Here is a 21,664-nt window from a genome sequence, read left to right as displayed (position 1 = left end):
TATATACAGATATATACAGCTCCCATAGAGTTACATGATAACATTCTGATGTCTGAAGCCACCACTAGGGGGAGTTTACTATATACAGATATATACAGCTTCCAGTGAACTCAATACTCCTCCTAGTGGCCGCTTAGGTCGAAATTATTTGATTATCTCTTTTTATGGCTGTGTGGTTGCTCTTTTACAGCAGTGTTGGAGGGGGTTCTGGATGCCACGTGCATCCCTGGTACCCAATAACGGACCACTTACTCCACCCTTCCAATCATTATGTCCTCACAGGCCTTCCCAGTGAGAATATTCTATGACCGGCTGACTGGAAGTGTTCGGGATCTGGACGGGACTTTGCAGGACTATTCCCAAGAGTACGGCGCCAATGACCTACAGAGTGAGACGACCCTCTTCTGGCTGCGACATGAGAGACTCTCGCTGTTTAGGAGGTGAGCAGAGAACATTTTTAAGGCCTTATTCACACGACAGTGAAAAAAAATGTCCATTTAAAACTGATCAACTGTCAGTTTTTCATGGCCATTTTGCATCAGTTTGTCTCTAAATTTTCATCCGTTTCAAGTCCATCTGTCCGTTTTTAATGGCCGTTTGACATCCATTTTGCATCAGTTTTTCATGGCCGTTAAAAAAACTGATGAATTTCATTGGTCAGGCTTTTTTTGTCCCAGCCCCCTGAAAACAACCAAAGGAAGGTCACATGTTCACCTAGACACTATTTACAGCCTCCCTGTAGATGATGCCACACAGCCTTCTTGTATATGCCACACACCTCCCTGTATATGATGCCACACACCTCCCTGTATATGATGCCACACACCTCCCTGTATATGATGCCACACAGCCTTCTTGTATATGCCACACGCGTCCCTGTAGATGATGCCACACGCCTCCCTGTAGATGATGCCACACCTGCCTCCCTGTAGATGATGCCACACGCCTCCCTGTATATGATGCCACACCTGCCTCCCTGTAGATGATGCCACACCTGCCTCCCTGTAGATGATGCCACACCAGCCTCCCTGTAGATGATGCCACACCAGCCTCCCTGTAGATGATGCCACACAGCCTTCTTGTATATGCCACACACCTCCCTGTATATGATGCCACACACCTCCCTGTATATGATGCCACACAGCCTTCTTGTATATGCCACACGCGTCCCTGTAGATGATGCCACACGCCTCCCTGTAGATGATGCCACACCTGCCTCCCTGTAGATGATGCCACACCTGCCTCCCTGTAGATGATGCCACACCAGCCTCCCTGTAGATGATGCCACACCAGCCTCCCTGTACATGATGCCACACCAGCCTCCCTGTACATGATGCCACACCAGCCTGCCTGTACATGATGCCACACCAGCCTGCCTGTACATGATGCCACACCAGCCTCTCTGTACATGATGCCACACCAGCCTGCCTGTACATGATGCCACACAGCCTTCTTGTATATGCCACACGCCTTCCTGTATATGATGCCACACCTGCCTCCCTGTAGATGCCACACCAGCCTCCCTGTAAATGCCACACCAGCCTCCCTGTAGATGCCACACCAGCCTGCCTGTAGATGCCACACCAGCCTCCCTGTAGATGCCACACCAGCCTGCCTGTAGATGCCACACCAGCCTCCCTGTAGATGCCACACCAGCCTCCCTGTAGATGCCACACCAGCCTGCCTGTAGATGCCACACCAGCCTCCCTGTAGATGCCACACCAGCCTCCCTGTAGATGCCACACCAGCCTGCCTGTAGATGCCACACCAGCCTCCCTGTAGATGATGCCACACCAGCCTCCCTGTACATGATGCCACACCCCCTGTACATGATGCCACACCAGCCTCCCTGTACATGATGCCACACCAGCCTGCCTGTACATGATGCCACACCAGCCTGCCTGTACATGATGCCACACCAGCCTCTCTGTACATGATGCCACACCAGCCTGCCTGTACATGATGCCACACAGCCTTCTTGTATATGCCACACGCCTTCCTGTATATGATGCCACACCTGCCTCCCTGTAGATGCCACACCAGCCTCCCTGTAAATGCCACACCAGCCTCCCTGTAGATGCCACACCAGCCTGCCTGTAGATGCCACACCAGCCTCCCTGTAGATGCCACACCAGCCTGCCTGTAGATGCCACACCAGCCTCCCTGTAGATGCCACACCAGCCTCCCTGTAGATGCCACACCAGCCTGCCTGTAGATGCCACACCAGCCTCCCTGTAGATGCCACACCAGCCTCCCTGTAGATGCCACACCAGCCTCCCTGTAGATGCCACACCAGCCTGCCTGTAGATGCCACACCAGCCTCCCTGTAGATGATGCCACACCAGCCTCCCTGTAGATGATGCCACACCAGCCTCCCTGTACATGATGCCACACCCCCTGTACATGATGCCACACCAGCCTCCCTGTACATGATGCCACACCCCCTGTACATGATGCCACACCTGCCTCCCTGTACATGATGCCACACCAGCCTGCCTGTACATGATGCCACACCAGCCTGCCTGTACATGATGCCACACCAGCCTCTCTGTACATGATGCCACACCAGCCTGCCTGTACATGATGCCACACAGCCTTCTTGTATATGCCACACGCCTTCCTGTATATGATGCCACACCTGCCTCCCTGTAGATGCCACACCAGCCTCCCTGTAAATGCCACACCAGCCTCCCTGTAGATGCCACACCAGCCTGCCTGTAGATGCCACACCAGCCTCCCTGTAGATGCCACACCAGCCTGCCTGTAGATGCCACACCAGCCTCCCTGTAGATGCCACACCAGCCTCCCTGTAGATGCCACACCAGCCTCCCTGTAGATGCCACACCAGCCTCCCTGTAGATGCCACACCAGCCTCCCTGTAGATGCCACACCAGCCTCCCTGTAGATGCCACACCAGCCTGCCTGTAGATGCCACACCAGCCTCCCTGTAGATGATGCCACACCAGCCTCCCTGTACATGATGCCACACCCCCTGTACATGATGCCACACCAGCCTCCCTGTACATGATGCCACACCAGCCTGCCTGTACATGATGCCACACCAGCCTGCCTGTACATGATGCCACACCAGCCTCTCTGTACATGATGCCACACCAGCCTGCCTGTACATGATGCCACACAGCCTTCTTGTATATGCCACACGCCTTCCTGTATATGATGCCACACCTGCCTCCCTGTAGATGCCACACCAGCCTCCCTGTAAATGCCACACCAGCCTCCCTGTAGATGCCACACCAGCCTGCCTGTAGATGCCACACCAGCCTCCCTGTAGATGCCACACCAGCCTCCCTGTAGATGCCACACCAGCCTCCCTGTAGATGCCACACCAGCCTGCCTGTAGATGCCACACCAGCCTCCCTGTAGATGATGCCACACCAGCCTCCCTGTAGATGATGCCACACCAGCCTCCCTGTACATGATGCCACACCCCCTGTACATGATGCCACACCAGCCTCCCTGTACATGATGCCACACCCCCTGTACATGATGCCACACCTGCCTCCCTGTACATGATGCCACACCAGCCTGCCTGTACATGATGCCACACCAGCCTGCCTGTACATGATGCCACACCAGCCTCTCTGTACATGATGCCACACCAGCCTGCCTGTACATGATGCCACACAGCCTTCTTGTATATGCCACACGCCTTCCTGTATATGATGCCACACCTGCCTCCCTGTAGATGCCACACCAGCCTCCCTGTAAATGCCACACCAGCCTCCCTGTAGATGCCACACCAGCCTGCCTGTAGATGCCACACCAGCCTCCCTGTAGATGCCACACCAGCCTCCCTGTAGATGCCACACCAGCCTCCCTGTAGATGCCACACCAGCCTCCCTGTAGATGATGCCACACCAGCCTCCCTGTAGATGATGCCACACCAGCCTCCCTGTACATGATGCCACACCCCCTGTACATGATGCCACACCAGCCTCCCTGTACATGATGCCACACCCCCTGTACATGATGCCACACCTGCCTCCCTGTACATGATGCCACACCAGCCTGCCTGTACATGATGCCACACCAGCCTGCCTGTACATGATGCCACACCAGCCTCTCTGTACATGATACCACACCAGCCTGCCTGTACATGATGCCACACAGCCTTCTTGTATATGCCACACGCCTTCCTGTATATGATGCCACACCTGCCTCCCTGTAGATGCCACACCAGCCTCCCTGTAAATGCCACACCAGCCTCCCTGTAGATGCCACACCAGCCTGCCTGTAGATGCCACACCAGCCTCCCTGTAGATGCCACACCAGCCTGCCTGTAGATGCCACACCAGCCTCCCTGTAGATGCCACACCAGCCTCCCTGTAGATGCCACACCAGCCTCCCTGTAGATGCCACACCAGCCTCCCTGTAGATGCCACACCAGCCTGCCTGTAGATGCCACACCAGCCTGCCTGTAGATGCCACACCAGCCTCCCTGTAGATGCCACACCAGCCTCCCTGTAGATTGTGCCACACCAGCCTCCCTGTAGATGCCACACCAGCCTCCCTGTAGATGCCACACCAGCCTCCCTGTAGATGCCACACCAGCCTCCCTGTAGATGCCACACCAGCCTCCCTGTAGATGCCACACCAGCCTCCCTGTAGATGCCACACCAGCCTGCCTGTAGATGCCACACCAGCCTCCCTGTAGATGCCACACCAGCCTCCCTGTAGATTGTGCCACATACTCACGAGAGCAGCGCCGTCTCTCCTCTTCTTCACTTGTGGTCACTCGTCTGCACGGGATCTGGCAAGGCAGCGCGACGGGGCGATGACGTCATCGAGGCGCATTCAAACCCATGAAGACGAGTGACCACACGTGAAGAAGCGCCGCAAACGTGAGTATGCCAACGATAGCCAGCAAGGGAACTAGTAGTTCCCTTGCCAGTCCCCATGTAACAGATCCGTTTTTAACGGTTGTTACATGTATTGACAGCCGTTAAAAACTGATCCATTGACTTCTATGGGGGCCGTCAGGCCGTTAAAACGGCCAAAAATAGGACATGTCCTATTTTTTGACGGCCATTATTTACGGGCCGTTAAAAAAACGGCCGTGTGAATGCACCCATAGAATATCATTGTTCTGAAAACGGCCATGTGAAAGCCGTTAAAAGGACGGCCATCACATGGCCGTTTTTCACTGTCGTGTGAATAAGGCCTAAGGGGTATTCTGCAGATTAGACCCCTAACCCCCATAGTCACATAACTACCCCACTCCTTCCAGCTTCTCCTCTCAGATAAGTTTAGCAGCACGATGGGCGTTATGGGACCTCATTCTTGTGATAGTTGGAGGTCCCAGAGGTGAGACCCCCACCCAACAATCGGGGCGAATCCAATGGCTTTATTCTGGCTCTTATCTGCCTGCATATAATAAAGGGGCTGTCCATGGAAATTTCTAAAATACTTTGTGCTTTAATGTCCAACCATATGTAAGATCTTGGCTTGGTGTCAGTGAGAAAGGTTTTATTTACATTCAGAAACCGAAAACCTGTGCTGAACTAGTCCTGCTCACACAGCTTGGGGTTTGTTTCAGTATAACACAAATCTCTTCCCAGATGACTCCTGATAGACGTGTGAGTAGGGCAAGGTCATAATGGGTTTCTAGTCTTTGGGAGGGGAACATAGGTTCTATTCACTGACAGCAAGTAGAATTATTTAAAAAAGGAATTACAAATTGTAGGATTGCAGAACTTCATATTATACATTGATTACAATTTACTTTGAAAAATCTGGATCGGTCCTTTAAGACAACGGAGTTTGATAACCACGCCCAGTCCATAAGGCCACACCCACAACTTCCAATATATTCTTTTTCTTCATCATTTATGGTCTTAGGTCTCCGCTTTACTTAGAATACAAGTTAGCGAAGTTATTACTGCGTCCTTTGGAGGATCCACAGCCCGCCAGCCGCTACGGTATCCGTGGGTACAGCCGCCAGACCAACAGCGCCACCCTATCCACCAGTCAATTCTCAACCGCCCCCCAGCAGTCCAGCGCCCCCAGTGTCTGGCCAGAGGAGCCGCCGGGGACTGAAGTGGGATTCCCGAGTCGAGTTCACAGCACCCCGGCCGCTCCAGGTGACTGATTATAATGATATAAATGATATAGCGGATCATTGTTACTACATCGTTACATTGTATCAAGTCCTGCGCAAAACTTCTATCAAGCGTAACGAATAATCTGTGATCGTGATTGGCCGTGATTGATTTTCTACATTCTCTACCGATACCCGTGGCGACCAATGAGATGTTCTTATTTCATATTTGCTGGTTGTGCAATGGTCGACCCCAGCAGGACACGTCCCCCGCCAGTAGGAATGACTTCTGGCACCGACCTCCAGGTGGCGCTGCACTTCAACGAGTATCTCACGCAGTCCGCTACGTTTATCAATATTTACGCCAGTCGCATGTGCGCCAAATGTGCACAATTTTTTTCTACCTTTCTTCTAACTCGTCAAATTTAGGTAAAATGTGTCAACTGGAGTAAGAAAAACGGTGGAAATTGATGATCCAAATCTACATCTGTTCATAGAAGGTGCAGAATTTTTTTTTGCCAGTCATGGAGGTCAAAAGGCACCCAAATTATTAGGAGGTGTGGACCTTAAGACAAATCTTTCTATCCTCTCCACTCTGATTGGGCCGATGTGTTGTGTCTACTGCAGGGCCTGAGGGGGCGGAGCATGACCAAAAATAGCAGAGAATATGTGTCATGCTCCGCCCCCTGAGGCCCTGTGCCAGAATAAGACAGTGTATCAGTGCGCTTGGAGAATTCCTTTAAGGTCAGAGAAGCAAAAATGTAAGGCCATGATGCTTAGCGTTAAGGAGCCATCTAAAGGCCACATGACAGCCCCCAATATCAGTAGCAGCAGTTGTGACCGGCAGGTGTTTTCCACCCACAGGTTATGAGTCTGAGACTTACAGACTGTCGCTCCTGGAGCAGTACGGAGACGCCATCATCCGGCTCTGCCAACCCCTTGACCCTCAGATGGTGGACAGCGGCAGTGGAACCATTGGTGAGGGGTTGGTTATTATAACGAGCGGGCGATGATATCATTGGGGTTTGGAAAGTTGGAGGTTTGGGTATTACAAAAAGTCCGTTACACATACCGGAGGTCAGCACTGGACCTAAACCTGGGCATAGACACACATAAGGCCGTGTTCACACGGGTCCAGGATCCCACCAGACATCTGAGGCTTGTTGTTGGAAGCGCGGGAGAAATCTGTGTCAAATCCGACACGTGTGAACGAGGCCTAAGAGGAAGGGCAGCAGATCCTGGAGACAATGTGTTGTATTTTAATGCCTGACCCCTTCTCCCTGTTAGAGATAAGCGTCACAGTGGTGTGTGGCGGCCGCTGATTTCCCTCTCTTGCTCATTTCTAGTCCCCAATTGTCCGGAGTCTCCAGGTTTGCAGCTTCGTGCGGAGGCCTCGGCCCGCGCGGATGACCAGGAGGACACCAGGTACGGTACATCGAGGCCCTGAGCACCGGTAACTTTATAAACCTCACTAATTCTAGTCATTATAATATCCGCATAGAAGTGACGGGGAGCGGGGGATGGACTGGACGGACTTAGAAGATCTGTACAGCATCACTGAGGAGGACGAGGACTTTGTGAAGAAGCACAATCTCACCATGTCCGCCCTGCAGCGGCTGAAGGAGGAGGCTCTGAGCTCGGTGAGGGCCGACACTGACCTCTGACCTGGTCATCAGGGGTCAGTCCGTGCACCATCTACATCTACATCCGTAACTTTACTTCTCTTGTACTGATCCTGTCTTCTCCTCCAGTCACACCCAGAGCTGCATCCATAATTCTGCATAGTTAGCTCTCAGGCTGCTGCCCCCTGCTAGTTCAGTGCCTGCAGCCTTCCATAGTGATGTTTGATATAAGAGATGCGGTCACCGCCGCTTTATATTACAGAGGGACGGCGTGGGGCGCTTTATCCGCTTCCTCCAGGACACGCAGGGGATTCACGGTCTTCACTTCTGGATGGACTGTGAAGCGTTCAAGGAAAAGTCTGTAGATCTTGAAGTCAATCTCAGCCCCGAGGACGCCCGGCACCTGTGTGTTCACCTGTTCAGGTGGGTTTGGCTTGGGTAGGGTTAAAGCTGTGAGGACCCGTCCAGCCGTTCTCCTGTACAGCCAATAGAATGATTGTATGTTCAGTCCCGGAGGCTCGACAGGGAAGACACCGGCCATTGCCTCCCCTGCCTCCCCGTCATCTCAGGCCGCGTTCACACAGTGCAGGTTTGCTGAATTAATATATACAGGAAGGCCTTATAGGCGCTTCTCCTGGACCCAATTCTGGTTTTGACTTTAAAAAAAAAAAATGCATGTAAAATCTGCAGCAAATCTGCACTGTGTGAAGAAAGCCTAAAGGTGCCGCGTCATGATCCTGGGCCTCAATGCAGAATCTGCTCCACCTGCCATTATTAGTTCTGGTCTCATTTTATATGGCATAGAGGACATCGCCCCCCTCAGACAGCAGGACACGGGTGGAACTGCACCCTCCTGCAACTTTCCAAATCTATGGATCCTTCAGGGAAGATGAAACCCCACAAATGTTCGGGCAGAACGGCCGAGCGTCGTAGGTTATCGGATCCATGGCTTTGGTCCTTTAGGCGGCAGTGGGGTCACCGCTGGGTCTTAACAGGTCTAGATTGGATATTTCGGATCTTCCTCTAGGTCTTCGATTTCCATCCATTGACCAGTGATCTCATATTGGAGCTGTAATGGCGGCCATATTGGTTGTCACCCAGCTTTCCCACAAACAGATAGAACTAAGAATCAGATGAAGCTTTACAGAGGAAGACGTCCCCAGGACTTTATTTACTGGGATTTTGGAGGAATCTCATCTACGGCAAGAAACGATAAATAACCCAATATTTTATTCTTTGTTTCTTGATAGGAGGATCCAGAATAAGTATCAGTTCTGTCTGAGTCCCGAGTGTCAGGTAAGAGACATCGTTATAATGGCGTCCTGTGCTCAGGGTTATTATAGATCAGGGATTCATCTGACCGGTCACTGCGGCGCCAACAATAGATTCAGGAATATAATGCCAGGACTGCAGTGAAGACTGACACACAGAAGAGCAGAGCCAGGACTACTCAGGAGCGCTGAGGAGAACTGAGTGGCGGTATAGTCCGACAACCAGGCACAGGCCGGCACCCTGAGGGGTGGCCACTTGCCCTGACCTTTGCAGGGCCTTCTGGCTTGGAGGGTTGGGGTCCCCCCTTCTTTTGGAGAGGGTTTGTGATTAACCCCCTAGTGGCATAAAGGACAATCAGGAGATTAAAGAAAGAAAAACTATATGTAGAATTCTATGTATATTAGAGGTTGTCACTTGCACCTTTAACCCAGTTGTAGGAGGTACAGCTGAGGGTTTGTTACAATTGTATCCAGTCTCGCCAATCTCTGTGAGCTAAATACAGCAACGGCACAAATCTCTCCTGTCCTGATGGTTTGTTACAATGTATCAGTGCAGATAAAATGTATTAGTCTGGAGTCCAGCATGTTAATATCCCAGGCGATTGTGTAGACTGGATACATTGTAACAAACCCTCAGCTGTGAGAAGTATTCGGTTTCCTGCCTTTGGATTTAAAGAAGAATGTTCCCATTCACTGACAGCAAGCAGAGATCTTGAAAATGGTGAAGCATTGATACAAGAAAGTTGCAGAACTTTTAATTCCACAATGATTGAGCTTTACTGGACCCCCTCCCCCCTTAGAGTTCCCTTGTGAAGCTCTTGGGCCCGGGACGGGGCACTGGTCAGTATATCGGCCGTCTTACTGTCAGTCATTAATATACAGGAACAGATCCGTCTGTGTCAGCAGAGTCGGGGTCCTTCCTATCACGCCCTCAGGAGATCCCAATATGATGCCCTAAGACGCCTGCGCTCCTACTGGATCCCGCGGTTCCTCATTCACCGGCAGAGACGCTACGTGGTCCGGTATGTATCCGCCTATAGAAACATCCAGTGACGCGTCGTAAGCATCTCAACATGTTGTTTTAAAGGTTAAATCTCAATATAATGTTCAGTAATGTCTTATACTCCACTCACATCCACAGCTGCATTCATAATCCTATCACATCTACAGCTGCATTTATAATCCTTATACTCCAATCACATACACAGCTGCTTTCATAATCCCTATACTCCAATCACATCCACAGCTGCATTCATAATCCCTATACTCCAATCCCATCCACAGCTGCATTCATAATCCTTATATTCCAATCCCATCCACAGCTGCATTCATAATCCCTATACTCCAATCACATCCACAGCTGCATTCATAATCCCTATACTCCAATCACATCCACAGCTGCATTCATAATCCTTATATTCCAATCCCATCCACAGCTGCATTCATAATCCCTATACTCCAATCACATCCACAGCTGCATTCATAATCCCTATACTCCAATCACATCCATAGCTGCATTCATAATCCCTATACTCCAATCACATCCATAGCTGCATTCATAATTCCTATACTCCAATCACATCTACAGCTGCATTTATAATCCTTATGCTCCAATCACATCCACAGCTGCATTCATAATTCCTAGAACTGGTAACCCCCGTGATTGTGTCTGCACAGTCCATCCTCTGCAATGTATGTTTGTGGTGGGCGCGGTGTATGTTTGTGGTGTGCGCGGTGTATGTTTGTGGTGTGCGCGGTGTATGTTTGTGGTGTGCGCGGTGTATGTTTGTGGTGGGCGCGGTGTATGTTTGTGGTGTGCGCGGTGTATGTTTGTGGTGTGCGCGGTGTATGTTTGTGGTGGGTGCGGTGTATGTTTGTGGTGCGCGCGGTGTATGTTTGTGGTGCGCGCGGTGTATGTTTGTGGTGCGCGCGGTGTATGTTTGTGGTGCGCGCGGTGTATGTTTGTGGTGCGCGCGGTGTATGTTTGTGGTGGGTGCGGTGTAGGTTTGTGTATGTTTGTGGTGGGCGCGGTGTATGTTTGTGGTGGGCGCGGTGTATGTTTGTGGTGTGCGCGGTGTATGTTTGTGGTGGGTGCGGTGTAGGTTTGTGTATGTTTGTGGTGGGCGCGGTGTATGTTTGTGGTGCGCACGGTGTATGTTTGTGGTGCGCGCGGTGTATACACGAGGCACTTTATAGTAGAGTCTATTACAGGGTGGGATCTCAGCTGCTCCGGGGTATGTCTGTTGGCACAGTGCCTGCAGCTCTGGAGGTGACTGGAGTGTCACCCATGATGTAGAACTAGACTAGGATCTTGTCTAAGGCATCATATACACGAGCGTAATATACGCGCGTGCTTTTCACGCGTGTCGTACGCACCTATATTAGTCTATGGGGCAGTGCAGACAGTGCGTGAATTTTGCGCAGCGCGAGTGCGTTGCGTGAGGCCTAACTCACATGAGCGTGGCGTTTTTGCGCGCGCAAAAGGCACTTAACAGCTCCGTGTGTCATCACCATACGATGCGTGGCTGCGTGATTTTCGCGCAGCCGCCATCATTATGACACTCCGTTTGGATGTTTGTAGCACGTGGTGCTTTTCTGTTTACATTCAGAGTTTGACTGCTGTTGCGCGAATCACGCTGTTCGCACGGAAGTGCTTCTGTGCGACCTGCGTGGTTTTCACGCATCCATTGACTTCAATGGGTGCGTGATTCGCGCAAAACGACCAAAGAACGGACATGTCGTGACTTTTTTTCAGCGGACTCACGCTGCGCAAAACCCACGGACATGTCTGCACTGCCCCATAGCCTAATATAGGTCCGTGCGACGCGCGTGCAAATGACGCGCGTTGCACGGACGTTTTTCCCGTTCGTCTGAATAAAGCCTAAAACTCACGACATGTCCTTTCTTTGTGTGTTGTTCGCGCATCACGCACCCATTGAAGTCAATGGGTGCGTGAAAACCACGCATGTCACACGGAAGTACTTCCGTGTGAACTGCGTGATTCGCGCAACAGCTGTCAAACTCTGAATGTAAACAGAAAAGCACCACGTGCTACAAACATCCAAACAGAGTGTCATAATGATGGCGGCCGCGCGAAAATCACACATCATGCGCTGCTGCCACACGGAGCTGTTAAGTGCCTTTTGCGCGCGCAAAACGCACACGCTCGTGTAAATCAGGCCGTAAAATGAGAATTTAATTCTCCTGATATCGGCACGACACATGACATCACAGCGTGCACGGGAAAGGGGCGGAGCTCACATGTCGTATAATAATCAAGTGGATACAGAAAATACAGTCATATACTGAAGTGACAGGGGAGGGGTCAAGAAGTCCATGAGACTATTGTAGAGAATGTGACCCTGAGGACCCCCCCCCCCCCCCCCCGATATCAGAGAAGAAACCTGGATTGTTACAATGTAAACTTTTTTTTAAATGTAATTTATTGTATTGAGGGCGAAGCCAACGGAAAACACAACCTGTTCTTATATAGATACAGAGAACGGGAGAGAATCGGGGCTCGTTTTGGGTTCTCAGCTCTCCGTTTTGTATCCATATAAATGTTTCATTCTTCCTCATCAATGTCCCGAGACATGAGATAGTGATGGCGGAAACACTGATGGCGTCAGGAACGGCGCGATCACGGGGGACGTTACATGCGGGGGGATTATCCGGCTGTCCTTGAGGGATCGGGAAGAGATATTTTTCCTGCCCCATGAAGTAAATTGTTCCCCTTCTGAACTCCGTGTCTTCATTATCCGGGTGTAAGGAATATTTGGGGTGCGGAGCGGTCGCTGTACTCGGCCTTTCTATTAGGAAACATGGCGGCCGGCCGCAGCGGGTGAAGAATTAATGGAGCGTAGGCCCAGGATCACACACACGCAGTTTTGATGCAGTTTTTGGCTCCGTTTAATATTCGCCAATCACCAGAGAGGACACAAAAGAAAGGAGATCCAGCAGTCTTTTTATATCTTTCCTTCCTTTTGGATCCACTTCCGACTTTGCCTCAAAAAACTGATCTAAAAACTGCGTGTGTGTGATCCTGGCCTAAAGGCACTGATGTAGCCATCTTTACGGTGACTCTGGTAACTTGCTGCATGTGATATCACACAAGAGCCACTGAAAAGTCAAGATAAAGATGGCTACATCTGTACCGAGTATTTCGTGTCACTGATGGGACGTGCATGAATTGATTGGTTATGCCTGCTTTGTTTAGCTGTCAGGGTCTGTGCACATGTCCTCTTTTCAGACGTAATGGAGGCGTTTTACGCCTGAAAAGACGGCTCCGATACGTCGGCAAACATCTGCCCGTTGCTTGCAATGGGCTTTACGATGTTCTGTGCCGACGACCTGTCATTTTACGCGTCGCTGTCAAAATACGGTGCGTAAAATGACGGCTCGTCAAAAGAAGTGCAAGACTCTTCCTGGGACGTTTTTGGAGCCGTTTTTCATTGACTCCATTGAAAAACAGCTCCAATTACGTCCATAATGGACGCCGCGAAAAAAGCGAGCACTAATTTGTTAAGACGTGTGAACATGGCCTAACAGTCTGTGAGTCCCCGGGTGATCATGTTCAGGCGTCATGCGCACTATCCGCAATATATAGGTCAGCCAGCCATGTCCGCTCTATAGGCAGCCGTAATGGGATCACATTATTGCCGCAGTGCCCGGACCTCCTGCTGTTCTACTGAATCAGACTTAGGCCGGATTCACACGAGCGTCTGCGTTTTGCGTGCGCAAAAGGTCTGCAAAAGCTCCATGTGTCAGCCGCGTATGATGCGTCGCTGTGTGATTTTCGCGCAGCCGCCATCATTATGACACTCTGGTTTTATGTTTGTAGCACGTGCTTTTCTGTTTTCATTCAGTTTTGACTACTGTAGCGCGCATCACATGCGGCACACGGAAGTGCGTCCGTGTGCCGTTTTCACGCACCCATTGACTTCAGTGGGTGCATGATTCGCGAAAAAGGGGCAAATATAGGACATGTCGTGAGTTTAATGCAGCGGACACGCGCTGCGTGAAAATCACTGACTGTCTGAACGGCACGATTGACTAACATAGGCCCGTGCGAGGCGCGTGAAAATCACGCGTGTAGAACGGACGTATTATACGTTCATCTGAATAAGCCCTTACATTACCATAAAGTATGATGATTCAGGAGAACTGCGAGAAGTCCGGGACCGGTGGACGTCTGAATGCCCAAATACGTACAGGGATTGATTGGTCATGTCTGCTCTGTATGAATGAGATGTAAAGGGATTGATTGGTTATGTCTGCTCTGTGTGAATGAGATCTCAGGGGATTGACTCGTTTTGTCTATTTGTATGAATGCGCTATGTAAGGCAATTGATTGGTCCTGTCTGCTGTATATGAATGGGATCTGTAAGGGGATTGATTGGTCATGTCTGCTGTATATGAATGGGATCTGTAAGGGGATTGATTGGTCATGTCTGCTGTATATGAATGGGATCTGTAAGATGATTGATTAGTCATGTCTGCTCTGTATGAATGGGATCTGTAAGGGGATTGATTGGTCATGTCTGCTCTGTATGAATGGGATATGTAAGGCAATTGATTGGTCCTGTCTGCTGTATATGAATGGGATCTGTAAGGGGATTGATTGGTCATGTCTGCTGTATATGAATGGGATCTGTAAGGGGATTGATTGGTCATGTCTGCTGTATATGAATGGGATCTGTAAGATGATTGATTAGTCATGTCTGCTCTGTATGAATGGGATCTGTAAGGGGATTGATTGGTCATGTCTGCTGTATATGAATGGGATCTGTAAGGGGATTGATTGGTCATGTCTGCTGTATATGAATGGGATCTGTAAGATGATTGATTGGTCATGTCTGCTCTGTATGAATGGGATATGTAAGGGGATTGATTGGTCATGTCTGCTGTATATGAATGGGATCTGTAAGATGATTGATTGGTTATGTCTGCTCTGTATGAATGGGATATGTAAGGGGATTGATTGGTCATGTCTGCTCTGTATGAATGGGATTGATTGATTGGTCATGTCTGCGCTGTATGAATGGGATATGTAAGGGGATTGATTGGTCATGTCTGCTCTGTATAAATGGGATATGGTATACCTTAGATGCGATCGATACATGGTGATTCTGCTTTTAGCCAAGCCGTCAGTTCAGCTGATAACGGATTCGGCTGATAGCGAACGAAAAACTATAGCAAATTTTTAATAAAAGTCAATTTAAAAAATGTTTAAAAGGCCTCCAAATGTGTCATAGCCGACTCTGTATAATTCGGATATGTCCATGTACTGAAAGGCTAAAAATAATTATAATGTCGAATACAATAAAACGGACCCGATCCCCCCGGTCACATAAAACCACCTTTATTTCAGGCAAGGGCGGGTGAAGCCGGACGCGGCGTCTCTAGAGGTCGCCATTATTCCGTCATCTCTTATGGATTCATCCACCGGTGACACATCCACAACCCCGGGGCAGAGGCGCAGTGATCGGGTAAGTCCTCAACCTCCGATATCTGGGGGAACACGAAATTACAAAGAACCAATGTCGGAGCAGGAATCACAGGGCCACGTCGTCTGTTCCAGATATTCAGCCGTCTGGACGATCAGAAGATTTCCGGCTCCTTCGTATCACATCGAATGGTTGGAGCTCTGAAGAATGAGGCGGAGGCCGGGGGGGCCTTCCTGCACTATGTGAACAGGTGACAACAGAGGCGTAATCTGTAACGGGGCCCACCCACCATGTGACATGTACAATACTGGGGTCTTATCTGGGTGAGGGACCTTTGAGTCACCAGGGCCCAGGTGGAACTGCTGCACCCCCTATAGATACACCCCTGGGTGACAATGAGAACCCGCAAGAAAGACCAACGGCGATGAAGCCGAGAACTCTCGCCCTGAATCCAATATCCTGCTAAACCTGCAGTCACTGAGCGGCCGTAATTCACAGGATATTTCAATATTGATCCCCAGAATTGTCACCACCTCCACTGGCCGCCTTACAAATGCCAATACGGATGTCTCAGGCTTCCCGGTACTTACATCCCCCAATTCCCTTTTTCCAACTGCTCTGCCTGTGTCGGTCTTTACAGTAGCTCTAGCATTCTATTCATGAACCAGGAAGATCAGGATGAACAGAACCATAGAGGCCTCCAGACATGCTGGCGACGGTTGTATGAGCCGGTACAGACCATCGCTACGGTGCTAATCACATATATAATTCACAGGTTTGAGCCGCCAAAGACCGCTCAGATTTTCCTTCTGTGGCAAGAACTCGGTGAATATGGAGAATGGAGATCAGAGCGGAACCAGAGCGGCGCCAGTCACCAAGTCACTGATGTTTATCCGGAGACTCCCGCTAGACGTGCAGGTACGGGCTGCGGCTTCTATAGGGTCTGTCTATATAATGTACGGGAGAGGGTTAGGAAGAATGGGCTCAATGTGTCTGGATCGAAAAGAGCAAAACACTGAGCCATGAAGGTTATCGGAAGGGTTACTCACAATTATTGCTGCCATAGGGGGCGCAAGTCGCTAAGTGTAAGGGGGCAGATACTTTTGCACACAAGTAATAACGCGATTACCGCTGATCACAAACCGTTTGAAAATAAGGGTGAAAACTTCTTCATATCCGTGTGAATATCGATACCTTGGTCTCGGCAAGTCACTCAGCTTTCCACACACCCTGAGAACGTTCTCATCTTGCAGGTGACGGCTGGGACCGGCCACCGGGGCGCTCAGACTTATCGAGGGGGATACAGCTGGCAGATTTAGGGTCCGCGTACCACTTGGCGCTGGCCGCTCTGCGCGACCCCTGGATACGATTCCTGAATTACGATATCACCGAGTTCCTGAAGTAAGTGATGAAGCGATGAGACCGGGCGCGGCGCCAGTTTGGGGATTACAGTAGAGATTTGCCTTATAAACAATCCTGGATACGTCCGGTGCGCCCGCGCTCAGCAGAATACGGGAGATTCCTACAGACGCCTGTAATCGCGCAGTGACGAGGGGTTTGTCAGGCCGAGCAACGCAGGAAACAACATTACAATACAAAAATAAAGACAAAATAAACAACTGACAATAAGGCCCTGTTCACACGCGTGTATTCAACGCGGATTTTGGCGTGTTTTACGCACCGAAATACACGTAAAAAACACTTGATTAAGCTTCTCATTCAAATCAATGGGATATCGCGGTATTAGTACATACAACAGGTTTTTTAACGCGAGTGCGTTTAAAAACCGCATCGCATAAAAAAAAAAGCATCAGGTCAATTCTTTGCGTAAAACGTGCCAAAAATGTTCCCACTGTCAATGGGAGCCCTAATTATGCACCAAAAAAGTGTAAAAAAAAAAAAACACACAGAAAACTCCTGTATTTTAAAAAGCTCTTCACAAAAACGCCAGCGTATTTGCCGTGTGAACGTGTCCTAAATACAAAATTACAAAAACACAAAAACGACATCAAAAATGGTAAATGAAAAAAAAGACCCCAAAAATGCCAAAATAGAAACCTAACAATAAAGATACAAAATCAAAAAAACGGAAAGAGAAAAAAACGCAAAAATATAATAAAATGCAAAAACAAAATACAAAAATAAAGTTACAAATTGCAGAAACATACAAAAAACAAACAAAATAAATGGTTTGTTTATACCTAATTCACAACAGATGCAGTAGATATACACACACACACACACACACACACACACACACACACACACACACACACACACACACACACACACACACACACAGTAGATATATACACACACACACATACACACACACACACACACACTAGATATACACACACAGTAGATATATATACACACACACACACACACTAGATATATACACACACACACACGATATATATACACACACACACACACACACACACACACACACACACACACACACTAGATATATACACACACACACATACAGTAATATATATACACACACACACACACACACACACACACACACACACACAGTAGATATATACGCACACATACAGTAGATACACACACACACTAGATATATACACACACACACACACTAGATATATACACACACACACACACACACACACACACACAGTAGATATATACGCACACATACAGTAGATATATATATATATATATACACACACACACATACGATAAACTTGGTCAGTGTAAAGAACTACAAGTCTCAGCATGTCTCCCCACCCCCGTGCTGCGGCTGGTAGTTTGCTGTATCTGTGCTCCAGGTTCTGCCTCCTTCTATCCTGACCACTGTCTCGGGCCCCCGGGTACAGAAGGGTTAACAGCGCTGATGTAACTCTGGGGACACTTGAGATGTTGGGTGACATTACAGCCGGTTATCTAAGCCTCAGATCCCGACTGAACATTGCGCAGAACCATCAGCTCTGAGCACCTGCATCACACCCGCATATGTTGCCCGTACAGGGTCAGCGGGCAGCACCCACAATCCACAGCATCAGGAGGGTGACATGAGGGTAAGACGTGGCTGCATGACTGATCTGTACATGGACTATGACTCCCATCCTCCTCCACGGTTTGCTGCTGCTGAACTGATGCTCCTCACTCCGCCTATTGAATATTCCGGATTATCGGGCGATTTCCTGATAATCTGCCATTGTTTGATTTGTGCGGCGGGTGTCAGTAATCACGAGAAGTTCTGTAACTTTCTCATAGACTCTGTGTTCCAATTCCTCACCTTTTCCAATATCTCTGCTTGCTGTAAGCGAATGGAAACTTTTATTGTTTGCATTCACAAACTCAAAACTTGTCTTGACCTAATACTTCTCACAGCTGAGGTTTTGTTACTATGTATCGGTGAAGACAATCCTCTGTGTGCTAAACAAAGCAGCGGCACAAATCTCCTGTCCAGTACTCTAGGCCGATTATCTACACTGATACATTGTGACAAACCATCAGCTGTGTGAGTCCTGTATTGATTGTGCTGTTACTTTGTCCTTACAGGAACTGTGTTCCATTGTCCCTCAACAAGTCTCAAGAGTCGGAGTCCTCAGCAAGCAGAGGGATAACAACAAGACAGAAAAGGTAGAGCTGCTCAGAGAATATATGACCCCCTCCCCTCCCCCATATCAAGTATGAGGAGCCGGGAAACAGACCGGGTGGCAGTGGATGAAGTCCAGGTTATTGAGGACCTTCCAAAATTGCTAAATGGGTCAACCTTGTGGGTGCATCACTGGACTGAGGGAAGTAAAAGATGATGCCTGGCGTTGCTGACCCTCGAATTCCCCGATCCCTGGCTTTCGAATAGCAGTGACCGCTACACAAAGCCCCGACTGCCCCTGAGGGTCACAGCGGATCGGATTACTTTCCACCCCACTGAGCGCTCAGTCCAGCCATTACTGTTCGCTAAGCATCTGGGGTGACACAACGCCTTTAGAGGCAGCCACCTGACCTTAATTCGTGCTGGACAGTGGACACACATCCATAGCACGGCGAGCAACGGGCGGCGACGTGGTGTCGGTTTTTGTAGTCCGGGCCCATGTAACAAACCGACGTAACAATACATTGAGCCATAAAAATGTCTGCACAGGGCAACATATAATCTGAGGTCAGACCTGCCTGGCCCGGGGGAGACACATGGGAATCAAGAGTGAAAAGTCTCTGGTGGTGGTGGTGGTGGGTCTCAGGTCAATGTTATTTTCATGTCCTCTTCAGGTCAAACAAGGAAAACAGACATTGGGGTCTAAACTATGGGGGCGGCAAGAAGGTCAAGAGAAAGAAAGACCCTTTAATGGCTCCCAGTCAACTCCAGCCGGAGCCCAACACCCCCCTGGAGATGCTTCAACACCGAGCCGTATACAAGGCCTACAAGAAGCTGGTCCAGGAGACGGAGGAGCCGCAGACCTCGAGGGCTCTGGAGATACTTCATGCCTTACAGAGCCATAAAGGGGACCGGAAGGTGTTGGATTTGGTCCAGAAGGTTCTAGAGTTGGACAGTATCCAGAACCCACAACTCCAGGGACTGAGGAGACGTTTGACAAGTGAACTTTCCCGGGGTAGGATCAGCAGCCGGTCCTTACACCAGGTCACCACGTTCCTCCGCGCGCTCCTGGACGCCTCTTTTAACAGGTTCTGGGACGAGATGTTCGGACGGCTGAAAGAATATGGAGTGGAGCAGCCGGGAAATGAAGGTTGGGCAAGACTGGAACCGATTCTTCTAACGCTAAGCACCAAGATGGCCATGAAGCGGCTCCACGGACGGAGGAGCGACGCTTATCATCCAGCACAGATACAGCCGAGTGGAGACGATGAAGACTCCTTCAACCAGGCCCTCACGATGGCCGCTCAGGGGTGGCCCCCGCCACAAGTCCTGCATTTCCTGAAGTATCTGCAGACGCACGGTCCACAGGAGGAGCTCCCGTTACTGGAGAACAACTTGCTGTGCTGCTTGGAGCTGGGGAAGTACAAGAACGTTCACCACGCCGAGCCCGACCGCGGCCTCCTGAAGAGGAAGGTGCGCGTCATCAAGGAGAGATTCCTCTTATTACATGGGAGTCCCGTGCTGCAGGTAAGAGGAGCCGCCCCTCGCCCTGCAACAGCAATAGTCTCCATCACAGCCATACACAGTGCCCCCATAACGGTGATAGCCAGAGTGCCCCATAACGGTGATAGCCAGAGTGCCCCCATAACGGTGATAGCCAGAGTGCCCCCATAACGGTGATAGCCAGAGTGCCCCCATAACGGTGATAGCCAGAGTGCCCCCAAAACGGTGATAGCCAGAGTGCCCCCATAACGGTGATAGCCAGAGTGCCCCCATAACGGTGATAGCCAGAGTGCCCCCATAACGGTGATAGCCAGAGTGCCCCCATAACGGTGATAGCCAGAGTGCCCCCATAACGGTGATAGCCAGAGTGCCCCCATAACGGTGATAGCCAGAGTGCCCCCATAACGGTGATAGCCAGAGTGCCCCCATAACGGTGATAGCCAGAGTGCCCCCATAACGGTGATAGCCAGAGTGCCCCCATAACGGTGATAGCCAGTGTGCCCCTATAACGGTGATAGCCACAGCGCCCCCATAACGGTGATAGCCACAGCGCCCCCATAACAGTGATAGCCACAGCGCCCCCATAACAGTGATAGCCACAGCGCCCCCATAACAGTGATAGCCACAGCGCCCCCATAACAGTGATAGCCACAGCGCCCCCATAACAGTGATAGCCACAGCGCCCCCATAACAGTGATAGCCAGTGCCCCCATAAGTGATTGCCGGAGCCCCTATAAGAGTGCCCCCATAAGAGTGCCAGCCACAGATCCCCATAACAATTCTAGCCAGTGTCGATATAACACAGCCAGCCGCAGTGCCCTCTTAATAATGGCAGCAGTTGTATCAGTCAGTCACATTATATTTACAACCTGGTGCCCCCCAAAGTTGTGACCAATCAGCCGCTGGTCCTCCGGTGCACTGATCACTGATCGCTTCTTCTTACATCCCCGATCCTCACCTAGAAGTGCTGACTTGTGAATTGTTGTTGTTGTTGTGTCCAGTTGTCCCCAGAGGTGGTGGAGGCTGCGCTGCGAGACGCAGAGGCGGCGGCGACACACAGCGACCTGCCCTCCATCTCACTATTCAATCACCTCCACGATTGGCTGTCTGACTCATTACTGCCATTTTGGGCTGGATATCGGAAGGCGTGGGCGATCCGCTCCCCCTCCAGCGCTCAGAGAGTCCCACGT

The 21,664-nt window shown here is 50.1% G+C and overlaps 1 protein-coding gene across 3 annotated transcripts in view; it reads left to right on the top strand.

Moving 5' to 3' along the window:
• The first annotated feature begins 201 nt into the window (after window positions 1-201).
• The window catches only part of LOC142760344 (uncharacterized), a 25,635-nt gene continuing 4,172 nt past the window's right edge, over window positions 202-21,664 (top strand). For 2 of the 3 annotated variants that reach the window (XM_075863511.1, XM_075863510.1), the window contains exons 1-15: window positions 202-440; window positions 5,860-6,101; window positions 6,923-7,036; window positions 7,405-7,483; window positions 7,560-7,698; window positions 7,943-8,103; window positions 8,931-8,976; window positions 9,834-9,973; window positions 15,322-15,439; window positions 15,532-15,647; window positions 16,173-16,315; window positions 16,651-16,798; window positions 18,935-19,015; window positions 19,646-20,498; window positions 21,476-21,662. In XM_075863511.1, the coding sequence (XP_075719626.1) occupies window positions 271-440; window positions 5,860-6,101; window positions 6,923-7,036; window positions 7,405-7,483; window positions 7,560-7,698; window positions 7,943-8,103; window positions 8,931-8,976; window positions 9,834-9,973; window positions 15,322-15,439; window positions 15,532-15,647; window positions 16,173-16,315; window positions 16,651-16,798; window positions 18,935-19,015; window positions 19,646-20,498; window positions 21,476-21,662 (2,737 nt within the window). In that variant the 5' untranslated portion in view covers window positions 202-270. Of the gene's footprint in view, window positions 441-5,859; window positions 6,102-6,922; window positions 7,037-7,404; window positions 7,489-7,559; window positions 7,699-7,942; window positions 8,104-8,930; window positions 8,977-9,833; window positions 9,974-15,321; window positions 15,440-15,531; window positions 15,648-16,172; window positions 16,316-16,650; window positions 16,799-18,934; window positions 19,016-19,645; window positions 20,499-21,475; window positions 21,663-21,664 lie in introns of those variants that run through there. The other variant, XM_075863512.1, reaches the window with a different exon arrangement.

This window comes from Rhinoderma darwinii, chromosome 4 (genome assembly GCF_050947455.1).
Source record: "Rhinoderma darwinii isolate aRhiDar2 chromosome 4, aRhiDar2.hap1, whole genome shotgun sequence".
Lineage (NCBI taxonomy): Eukaryota > Metazoa > Chordata > Amphibia > Anura > Rhinodermatidae > Rhinoderma > Rhinoderma darwinii.
The sequence above is the reverse complement of the archived record's forward strand: the minus strand, read 5'-3'. Positions and strand labels throughout refer to the sequence as shown.